This window comes from Homarus americanus, unplaced genomic scaffold (genome assembly GCF_018991925.1).
Source record: "Homarus americanus isolate GMGI-L3 unplaced genomic scaffold, GMGI_Hamer_2.0 scaffold12733, whole genome shotgun sequence".
NCBI lineage: Eukaryota > Metazoa > Arthropoda > Malacostraca > Decapoda > Nephropidae > Homarus > Homarus americanus.
Genome location: NW_024750428.1, coordinates 156,780 through 168,036, shown reverse-complemented (window position 1 = coordinate 168,036; position 11,257 = coordinate 156,780). Strand labels below are relative to the sequence as shown.

The 11,257-nt window shown below is 62.4% G+C and overlaps 1 protein-coding gene across 1 annotated transcript; it reads right to left on the bottom strand.

Annotated features, from left to right (window-relative positions):
* Nucleotides 1-3,355: 3,355 nt before the first annotated feature.
* On the bottom strand, nucleotides 3,356-4,030 carry LOC121854066 (repetin-like). Its single transcript, XM_042348456.1, has one exon. The coding sequence runs from the start codon at nucleotides 4,028-4,030 to the stop codon at nucleotides 3,356-3,358; it is 675 nt and encodes a 224-aa protein (XP_042204390.1).
* Nucleotides 4,031-11,257: the final 7,227 nt, after the last annotated feature.

Genomic DNA, 11,257 nt, shown 5'->3' with positions numbered 1-11,257 from the left:
GTGGTGGCCTCCGGCCCCTGGCCCCTGTGTGGAGGCCTGCCCTGGCCCCTGTGTGAGGCCTGACCCTGATCTTGTGTGTGGTGGCCTGGCCCTGGCCCCCTGTGTGGGAGGCCCGGCCCTGGCCCCTGTGTGGAGGCCTGGTCCTGGCCCCCTATGTGAAGGCCTGACCCTGATCTTGTGTGGTGGCCCTGGCCCCTGGCCCCTGTGTGGAGGCCTGGTCCTGCCCCCTGTGTGGAGGCCTGGCCCTGATCTGTGTGGAGGCCTGGCCCTGGCCCCTGTGTGGGAGGCCTGGTCCTGGCCCTGTGTGGCAGGGCTCGGCCCTTGATCTTGTGTGTGGAGGCCCGGCCCTGGCCCCTGTGGAGTGGGGCCTGGTCCTGGCCCCTATGTGGAGGCCTCGGCCCTGGATCTGTGGAGGCCTGGCCCCTGGGCCCCTGTGTGGAGGCCCGGTCCTGGCCCCCTATGTGAAGTCCTGGCCCTGATCTTGTGTGAGGCCTGGCCCTGGCCCCTGTGTGGAGGCCTGGTCCTGGCCCCTATGTGAAGGCTCCGGCCCTTGATCGTGTGGTGGAGGCCCAGCCCTGGCCCCCTGTGTGGGAGGCCTGGTCCTGGCCCCTGTGAAGGATGGCCCTTGATCTCAGGGAGGCCTGGCCCTGGCCCCTGTATGGAGGCCCGGCCCTGGCCCCTGTGGAGGCCTGGCCCTGGCCCATGGAGGCTCAGCCCTGGCCCCTGTGGGAGGCCTGGTCCTGGCCCCCATGTGAAGGCCTGGCCCTTGATCGTGTGTGGAGGCTCAGCCCCTCGCCCCTGTGTGTGGAGGCCTGGTCCTGGCCCCCATGTGAAGGCCTGGCCCTGATCATGTGTGGAGGCCTGGCCCTGGCCCCGTGTGGGAGGCCTGGCCCTGGCCCCCTGTGTGGAGGCCTGGTCCTGGCCCCCATGTGAAGGCCTGGCCCTTGATCGTGTGTGGAGGCCTAGCCTCGCCCCTGTGTGTGGAGGCCTGGTCCTGGCCCCTATGTGAAGGCCCTTGATCTTGTGTGGAGGCCTCCGCCCCTGGCCCCTGTATGAGGCCTGTCCTGGGCCCCATGTGAAGGCCCTGGCCCTGGATCTGTGTGGAGGCCTGGCCCTGGCCTGTGGGAGGCCTGGCCCTGGCCCCTGTGTGAAGGCCTGGCCCTGGCCCTGTGTGGAGGCGCCTCGGTCCTGGTCTCCTGGAGGCCTGGGTCCTGGGGCCCCTGGATCCCTGGTCCTCAGTGTGAGGCGTCCTGATCTCAAGAGGCCTGCCCTGGCTCTGTGTGGAGAGGCCCGGTCCTGGCTCCCTGTGTGGGAGGCTCAACCTGGCTCCCTATGTGAAGGCATGGCCCCCTTGGATCTTGTGGTGGAGGCCAGCCCTGGCCCCCTGTGTGGAGGCCTGGTCCTGGCCCCCTGTAAGGAGGCCTGGTCCTGGCCCCTATGTGAAGGCGCCTCTGGCCTCTGGATCTTGTGGAGGCCTGGTCCTGGCCCCTGTGTGGAGGCCTGGTCCCGCACCCCGTGTGGAGGCCTGGCCCTGGCCCCCGGAGGAGGAGGCCTGGTCCTGGCCCCTATGTGAAGCGCCCTGCCCTGGATCTTGTGTGGAGGCCTGGCCCTGTCTCAGGTGGAGGCCCTGGCCCTGGCCCCCTGTGTGAGGCCTGGTCCTGGCCCCTATGTGAAGGCCTGGCCCTGGATCTTGTGGGAGACCTGGCCCTGGTCTCTCTGGTGGAGGCCTGGCCCTGGCCCCTGTGTGGAGGCCTGGTCCTGGCCCCTATGTGAATGAGCATGGCCCTTGATCTTGTGGAGGCCTGGCCCTGGCTCCCTGTATGGGAGAGGCCTGGTCCTGGCCCCTATGTGAAGGCCTGGTCCTGGCCCCCTGTGTGGAGGCCTGGTCCTGGTCCCTATGTGAAGGCATGGCCCTTGATCTTGTGTGGAGGCCCAGCCCCTGGTCCCTGTGTGGAGGCCTGGCCCTGGCCCCTGTATGGAGGCCTGGCCCTGGCCCCTATGTGAAGGCTCTGCCTGTGGCCCCGTGTGTGGAGGCCTGGTCCTGGCCCCTATGTGAAGGGCCCGGCCCTGGCCCCTGTCATGGAGGCCTGGCCCTGCCCCTATGTGAGCTGGCCTGCCCTGGCCCCTGTGTGGGAGGCCTGGTCCTGGCCCCTATGTGAAGGCCTGGCCCCTGCCTGTGGCGGAGGCCTGGTCCTGGCCCCCATGTGAAGGCCTGGCCCTGATCTTGTGTGGAGGCCCAGCCCTGGCCCCCTGTGGAGAGCCTGGCCCTGGCCCCTATGTGAAGGCCTGGCCTGGATGTTGTGTGGGAGGCCCAGCCCTGGCTCCCTGGGAGGGAGGCCTGGTCCTGGCCCCTGTGTGAAGGCCTGGCCCTGGATCTGTGTGGAGGCTCAGCTCTGGCCCCCTGTATGGAGGCCTGGCCCTGGCCCCCTATGTGAAGGCCTGGCCCTGGCCCCTGTGTGGAGGCCTGGTCCTGGCCCCTATGTGAAGGCCTGGCCCTGGATCTGTGTGTGGAGGCTCAGCCCTGGCCCCTGTATGGAGGCCTGTCCTGGCCCCTATGTGAAGGCTGGCCCTGATCTTTGTGTGGAGGCCCAGCCCCGGCCCCTGATGGAGGCCTGGCCCTGGCCCCACAGTGAAGGCCTGGCCCTGGCCCCCTGTGTGGAGGCCTGTCCTGGCCCCTAGAAGGCCCTGGCCCTGGCCCCTGTATGGGGCCCGGTCCTGGCCCCATGTGTGGCAAGGCATGGCCCTTGATCTTGTGTGGAGGCTCAGCCCTGGCCCCTGTGTGGAGGCCTGCCCTGGCCCCTGTATGGAGGCCTGGTCCTGGCCCCTGTGTGAAGGCCTGGCCCTGATCTTGTGAGGGGCCTGGTCCTGGCCCCTGTGTGAAGGCATGGCCCTGATCTTGTGTGGAGGCCTGGCCCTGGCCCCTGTATGGAGGCCTGGTCCTGGCCCCTGTGTGAAGGCATGGCCCTTGATCTTGTGTGGAGGCCTAGCCCTGGCCCCTGTGTGGAGGCCCGGGCCTGGCCCCTGTATGGAGGGCCTGGCCCTGGCCCTCGGTGGAGGCCCGGGCCCCTGCATGGAGGAGGCCTGGTCCTGGCCCCTGTGTGAAGGCATGGCCCCTTGATCTGTGGAGGCCTCAGCCCTGGCCCCTGTGTGGGAGGCTCGGCCCTGGCTCCCTGTATGGAGGGCCTGGTCCCGCCCCCTGTGTGAAGGCATGGCCCTTGATCTTGTGGAGGCCTGGCCCTGGCCCCTGTATGGAGGCCTGGTCCTGGCCCCTGTGTGAAGAGCATGGCCCTTGATCTTGTGTGTGGAGGCCCGGCCCTGGCCCCTGTGGAGGCCGCCCTGCCCCGGTGTGGGAGGCTCAGCCCTGGCCCCTGTATGGAGGCCTGGTCCCGGCCCCTATGTGAAGGCATGGCCCTGATCTTGTGTGGAGGCTCAGCCCTGGCCCCTGTGGGAGGCCTGGCCCTGGCCCCCTGTGGAGGCCTGGCCCTGGCCCTGTGGAGGCCCGGCCCTGGCCCCTGTGTGTGGAGGCCTGGTCCTGGCCCCTATGTGAAGGCCTGGCTTTGATCGTGGAGGCCCAGCCCTGGCCCCTGTGTGAGGCCTGGTCCTGGCCCCTATGTGAAGGCATGGCCTTGATCTTATGTGGAGGCCCGGCCCTGGCCCTGTATGGAGGCCTGGTCCTGGCCCCTATGTGAAGGCCTGGCCCTGGATCTTGTGTGGAGGCCTGGTCCTGGCCCCTATGTGAAGGCCTGGCCCTTGATCTTGTGGCCTGGCCCTGGCCCCTGTGAAGGCATGGCCTGATCGTGGTGGAGGCCTGGCCTCGCCCTGTGTGGAGGCTGGCCCTGGCCCCTGTGTGGAGGCCTGGTCCTGGCCCCTGTATGGAGGCCTGGCCCTGGCCCCTATGTGAAGGCATGGCCCTTGATCTGTGTGTGGAGGCCTGGCCCTCGCCCTGTGTGAGGCCTAGCCCTGGCCCCTGTGTGGAGGCCTGGTCCTGGCCCCTGTAGGAGGCCCTGGCCCTGGCCCTATGTGAAGGCATGGCCCTGATCGTGTGTGGAGGGCTAGCCCTGGCCCCTGTGTGGAGGCCTGGTCCTGGCCCCTATGTGGAGGCATGGCCTTGATCTGTGTGGAGGCTGGCCCTGCCCCCTGTGTGGAGGCCTGGTCCTGGCCCCTATGTGAAGGCATGGCCCTTGATCTGTGTGTGGAGGCCTGGCCCTGGCCCCTGTGTGGAGGCCTGGTCCTGGCCCCTATGTGAAGGCCTGGCCCTTGATCTTGTGTGGAGGCCTGGCCTGGCCCTGTGGAGGCCGGTCCTGGCCCCTATGTGAGGCCTGGCCCTTGATCTTGTGTGGAGGCCGGCCCTGGCCCCTGTGTGGAGGCCTAGTCCTGGCCCTATGTGAGCATGGCCCTTGATCTTGTGTGGAGGCCTGGCCTGTATGGAGGCCTGGTCTGGCCTATGAAGGCATGGCCCTTGATCTTGTGTGGAGGCCTGGCCTGGCCTGTGTGGAGGCCTGGTCCTGGCCCCTATGTGGCTGGCCCTTGATCTTGTGTGGAGGCCTGGCCTGTGTGGAGGCCTGGTCCTGGCCCCTATGTGAAGGCCTGGCCCTTGATCGTGTGTGGAGGCCTAGCCCTGGCCTGTGTGGAGGCCTGGTCCTGGCCCTGTATGGAGGGCTGGTCCTGGCCCCTATGTGAAGGCATGGCCCTTGATCGTGTGTGGAGGCCTAGCCCTGGCCCCTGTGGAGGCTGGTCCTGGCCCCTATGGAGGCCTGGTCTGGCTATGTGAAGGCATGGCCCTTGATCTTGTGTGGAGGCTGGCCCCTGCCCCTGTATGGAGGCCTGGTCCTGCTATGTGAAAGCCTGGCCTGGATCTTGTGGAGCCTGGCCCTGGCGGTGTGGAGGCCCTAGCCCTGGCCCTGTGTGGAGGCCTAGCCCCCAGCTATGTCAAGGCCTGGCCCTGGATCTTGTGTGGAGGCCTGCTGGCCCCAGTGGAGGCCTAGCCCTGGCCCCTGTGTGGAGGCCTGGTCCTGGCCCCTATGTGAAGGCCTGGCCCTGGCCCCGGTGGAGCTAGCCCTGGCCTGTATGGGGAGCTGGTCCTGGCCCTATGTGACTGACCCTGGATCTTGTGTGGAGGCTGGCTGGCCCTGTGGAGGCTGGCCTGGCGCCTGTGTGGAGGCCTGGTCTGGCCTCTGTGAGAGCATGGCCTTGATCTTGTGTAGGCCTGGCCTGGCCCTGTATGGAGGCCTGGTCCTGGGCCCCTATGTGAAAGGCCTGGCCCTGGATCTTGTGTGGAGGCCTGGCCTGGCCCCAGTGTGGAGGCTGGCCTGGCTAGTACAGCCAACAACTGGACGATACTTGTCACTGACAACAGATAAGAGGTCAGTGCCAACAGGTAGGAGGGTAGCAGGTAGGAGGGTCAGTGCCAACAAGTAGGAGGTCAGTGCCAACATGTAGGAAGGGTCAGTGCCAACAAATAGGAGGGGTCAGTGCCAACATGTAGAGCAATCTGTACCAACAGGTAGGAGGGGTCAGTGCCCACAAGTAGGAGGGGTCAGTGCCAACATGTAGGAGGGGTCAGTGCCAGCATGTAGGAGGGGTCAGTACCAACATGTAGGGAGGGGTCAGTACCAACATGTAGGAGGGTCAGTGCCAACAAGTAGGAGGGGTCAGTGCCAGCAAGAGTAGGAGGGTCAGTGCCAGCATGTAGGAGGGTCAGTGCCAACAAGTAGGAGGGGTCAGTGCCAACAGGTAGGAGGGTCAGTACCAACATGTAGGAGGGTCAGTACCAACATGTAGGAGGGTCAGTACAACATGTAGGAGGGTCAGTGCCAACAAGAAGTAGGAGGGTCAGTGCCAACATGTAGGAGGGTCAGTGCCAACAAGTAGGAGGGTCAGTACCAACATGTAGGAGGGGTCAGTACCAACATGTAGGAGGGGTCAGTACCAACAAGTAGGAGGGTCAGTGCCAACAAGTAGGAGGGTCAGTGCCAACATGTAGGAGGGTCAGTGCCAACATGTAGGAGGGGTCAGTAACATGTAGGAGGGGTCAGTGCCAACAAGTAGGGAGGGTCAGTGCCAACATGTAGGAGGTCAGTGCCAACAAGTAGGAGGTCAGTGCCAACATGTAAGAGCAATCTGTACCAAAGGTAGGAGGGGTCAGTGCCAACATGTAGGAGGGGTCAGTACCAACATGTAGGAGGGTCCAGTGCCAACAAGTAGGAGGGGTCAGTGCCAACAAGTAGGAGGGTCAGTGCCAACATGTAGGAGGGGTCAGTGCCAACATGTAGGAGGGGTCAGTACCAACATGTAGGGAGGGGTCAGTGCCAACAAGTAGGAGGGTCAGTGCCAACATGTAGGAGGGGTCAGTGCCAACAAGTAGGAGGGTCAGTGCCAACATGTAAGAGCAATCTGTACCAACAGGTAGGAGGGTCAGTGCCAACAAGTAGGAGGGGTCAGTGCCAACATGTAGGAGGGGTCAGTGCCAACATGTAGGAGAGTCAGTGCCAACATGTAGGAGGGTCAGTGCCAACAGGTAGTAGGGGTCAGTGCCAACAGGTAGAGGAGATCAGTGCCAACAAGTAGGAGGGGTCAGTGTCAAAAGCAGGAAGGGTCAGTGCCAACAGGTGAGGAGGTCAGTGCCAACATGTAGAGAGGGGTCAGTGCCAGCAGGAACAAGGGGTCAGTGCCAACAAGTAGAAGGGGTCAGTGCCAACAGGAGGAAAGGGTCAGTGCCAACAAGTAGGAGGGTCAGTGTCAGCAGAGACAAGGGGTCAGTGCCAACAGGTAGAAGGGGTCAGTGCCACAGGTACAAGGGGTCAGTGCCAACAAGTAGAAGGGGTCAGTGCCAGCAGAGACAAGGGGTCAAGGCCAACAGGTAGAAGAGGTCAGTGCCAACAGGTACAAGGGTCAGTGCCAACAAGTAGAAGGGGTCAGTGCCAACAGGTACAAGGGTCAGTGCCAACAGGTAGAAGAGGTCAGTGTCAGCAGGAACAAGGGGTCAGTGCCAACAGGTAGAAGGGGTCAGTGTCAACAGGAACAAGGGGTCAGTGCCAGCAGGTAGGAGAGATCAGTGCCAACAGGTAGGACAGATCAGTGCCAACAGATAGGAGAGATCAGTGTCAACAGGAACAAAGGGGTCAGTGTCAACAGGAACAGGGGTCAGTGCCAGCAAGTAGAGGGGTCAGTGTCAACAGGAACAAGGGGTCAGTGCCAACAGGTAGGAGATCAGTGCCAACAAGTAGAAGGGGTCAGTGTCAGCAGGAACAAGGGGTCAGTGCCAACAGGTAGAAGGGGTCAGTGTCAGCAGGAACAAAGGGGTCAGTGCCAACAGGTAGGAGTGATCAGTGCCAACAGGTAGAAGGGTCAGTGTCAACAGGAACAAGGGTCAGTGCCAACAAGTAGAAGGGTCAGTGTCAACAGGAACAAAGGGGTCAGTGCCAGCAGGTACAGGGGTCAGTGCCAACAAGTAGAAGGGTCAGTGTCAACAGGAACAAGGGGTCAGTGCCAACAGGTAGGAGAGATCAGTGCCAACAAGTAGAAGGGTCAGTGTCAACAGGAACAGGGGTCAGTGCCAACAGGTAGAAGGGGTCAGTGTCAGCAGGAACAAGGGGTCAGTGCCAACAGGAAAGAGGTCAGTGCCAACAGGTAGAAGAGATCAGTGCCAACAGGTAGAAGGGGTCAGTGTCAACAGGAACAGGGGTCAGTGCCAACAGGTAGAAGGGGTCAGTGCCAACAGGTAGAGGGTCAGTGCCAACAGGTAGGAGGGTCAGTGCCAACAGGTAGGAGAGATCAGTGCCAACAAGTAGAAGGGGTCAGTGTCAACAGGAACAAGGGGTCAGTGCCAACAGGTAGAAAGGGGTCAGTGCCAACAGGTACAAGGGGTCAGTGCCAACAGGTAGGAGGGTCAGTGCCAATAAGTACAGGGGTCAGTGCCAACAGGTAGAAAGGGGTCAGTGCCAACAGGTAGAAGGGGTCAGTGCCAACAAGCAGAAGGGGTCAGTGTCAACAGGAACAAGGGGTCAGTGCCAACAGGTAGAAGGGGTCAGTGCCAACAGGTACAGGGGTCAGTGCCAACAGGTACAAGGGTCAGTGCCAACAGGTAAGAAGGGGTCAGTGTCAGCAGGAACAAGGGGTCAGTGCCAACAGTAGAAGGGGTCAGTGCCAACAGGTAGAAGGGGTCAGTGCCAACAGGTACAAGGGGTCAGTGCCAACAGGTAGGAGAGGGTCAGTGCCAACAGGTAGAAGGGGTCAGTGCCAACAGGTAACAAGGGGTCAGTGTCAGCAGGAACAAGGGTCAGTGCCAAAAGGTAAGAAGGGTCAGTGCCAACAGGTAGAAGGGGTCAGTGCCAACAGGTACAAGGGGTCAGTGCCAACAGAAGGGGTCAGTGTCAACAGGAACAAGGGGTCAGTGCCAACATGTAGGAGGTCAGTGCCAACAGGTAGAAGGGGTCAGTGCCAACAGGTACAAGGGGTCAGTGCCAACAGGTAGGGTCAGTGCCAGCAGGTACAAGGGGTCAGTGCCAACAAGTAGAAGGGGTCAGTGCCAACAGGAACAAGGGTCAGTGCCAGCATGTAGGAGGGTCAGTGCCAACAGGTAGAAGGGGTCAGTGCCAGCAGGTACGAAAGGGGTCAGTGCCAACAGGTAGGAGGGTCAGTGCCAACAGGTAGAGATCAGTGCCAACAGGTAGAAGGGGTCAGTGCCAACAGGAACAAGGGGTCAGTGCCAACAGGTGAGAGGGGTCAGTGCCAACAGGAAGGAGAGGTCAGTGCCAACAGGTAGAAGGGGTCAGTGCCAACAGGTAGGGGTCAGTGCCAACAGGTGGGAGGTGTCAGTGCCAACAGGTGGGAGGTGTCAGTGCCAACAGATAGGAGGGGTCAGTGCAAACAGGTAGGAGGTGTCAGTGCCAGCAGGTGGGAGGTGTCAGTGCCAACAGGTGGGAGGGGTCAATGCCAACAGGTAGGACGGTTCAGTGCCAACAAGTGGGAGGTGTCAGTGCCAACAGGTGGGAGGTGTCAGTGCCAACAGGTGGGAGGTGTCAGTGCCAACAGGTGGGAGGGGTCAGTGCCAACAGGTGGGAGGTGTCAGTGCCAACAGGTGGGAGGTGTCAATGCCAACAGGTAGGACGGTTCAGTGCCAACAGGTGGGAGGTGTCAGTACCAACAGGTGGGAGGTGTCAGTGCCAACAGGTGGGAGGTGTCAGTGCCAGCAGGTGGGAGGGGTCAGTGCCAACAGGTGGGAGGTGTCAGTGCCAACAGGTGGGAGGTGTCAGTGCCAACAGGTGGGAGGTGTCAGTGCCAACAGGTGGGAGGGGTCAGTGCCAACAGGTGGGAGGTGTCAGTGCCAGCAGGTGGGAGGTGTCAGGACCAACAGGTGGGAGGTGTCAGTGCCAACAGGTGGGAGGGGTCAGTGCAAACAGGTAGGAGGTGTCAGTGCCAACAGGTGGGAGGTGTCAGTGCCAACAGGTGGGAGGGTCAATGCCAACAGGTAGGACGGTTCAGTGCCAACAGGTGGGAGGTGTCAGTCCAACAGGTGGGAGGTGTCAGTGCCAACAGGTGGGAGGTGTCAGTGCCAACAGGTGGGAGGGGTCAGTGCCAACAGGTGGGAGGTGTCAGTGCCACGGGGGGGTGTCAGTGCCAACAGGTGGGAGGTGTCAGTGCCAACAGGTGGGAGGGGTCAGTGCCAACAGGTGGGAGGTGTCAGTGCCAACAGGTGGGAGGTGTCAGTACCAGCAGGTGGGAGGTGTCAGTGCCAACAGCTGGGAGGTGTCAGTGCCAACAGGTGGGAAGTGTCAGTGCCAACAGGTGGGAGGTGTCAGTGCCAACAGGTGGGAGGTGTCAGTACCAACAGGTGGGAGGTGTCAGTGCCAACAGGTGGGAGGTGTCGTGCCAACAGGTGGGAAGGTGTCAGTGCCAACAGGTGGGAGGTGTCAGTGCCAACAGGTGGGAGGTGTCAGTGCCAACAGGTGGGAGGTGTCAGTGCCAACAGGTGGGGTGTCAGTGCCAACAGGTAGGAGGGGTCAGTGCCAACATGTGGAGGGGTCAGTGCGAACAGGTAGAGGGTCAGTGCACACAGGTACAGGGGTCAGTGCCAACAGGTAGGAGGGGTCAGTGCCAACAGGTAGGGAGATCCAGTGCCAACAGAGTAGAAGGGGTCAGTGCCAACAGCAGGACAAGGGGTCAGTGCCAACAGGTAGAAGGGTCAGTGCCAACAGGAAGGAGGTCAGTGCCAACAGGTAGAAGGGGTCAGTGCCAACAGGTGGGGGGTGTCAGTACCAGCAGGTGGGAGGTGTCAGTGCCAACAGATGGGAGGGGTCAGTGCAAACAGGTAGGGTGTCAGTGCCAGCAGGTGGGAGGTGTCAGTGCCAACAGGTGGGAGGTGTCAGTGCAAACAGGTAGGAGGTGTCAGTGCCAACAGGTGGGAGGTGTCAGTGCCAACAGGTGGGAGGGGTCAGCCAACAGGTAGGACGGTTCAGTGCCAACAGGTGGGAGGTGTCAGTGCCAACAGGTGGGAGGTGTCAGTGCCAACAGGTGGGAGGTGTCAGTACCAACAGGTGGGAGGTGTCAGTGCCAACAGGTGGGAGGTGTCAGTGCCAACAGGTGGGAGGGTCCAGTGCCAACAGGTGGGGTGTCAGTGCCAACAGGTGGGAGGTGTCAGTGCCAACAGGTGGGAGGTGTCAGTGCCAACAGGTGGGAGGGGTCAGTGCCAACAGGTGGGAGGTGTCAGTGCCAGCAGGTGGGAGGTGTCAGTGCCAGCAGGTGGGAGGTGTCAGTGCCAGCAGGTGGGAGGTGTCAGTGCCAACAGCTGGGAGGTGTCAGTGCCAACAGGTGGGAGGTGTCAGTGCCAGGTGGGAGGTCAGTGCCAACAGGCGGGGAGGTGTCAGTGCCAACAGGTGGGAGGTGTCAGTGCCAACAGGTGGGAGGTGTCAGTGCCAACAGGTGGGAGGTGTCAGTGCCAACAGGTGGGAGGTGTCAGTGCCAACAGGCGGGAAGTGTCAGTGCCAACAGGTGGGAGGTGTCAGTGCCAACAGGCGGGAGGTGTCAGTGCCAACAGGTGGGAAGTGTCAGTGCCAACAGGTGGGAGGTGTCAGTGCCAACAGGTGGGAGGGTCAGTGCCAACAGGTGGGAGGAGTCAGTGCCAACAGGTGGGAGGTGTCAGTGCCAACAGGTGGGAGGAGTCAGTGCCAGCAGGTGGGAGGGTCGGTGCCAACAGGCGGGAAGTGTCAGTGCCAACAGGCGGGAAGTGTCAGTGCCAACAGGCAGGGAAGTGTCAGTG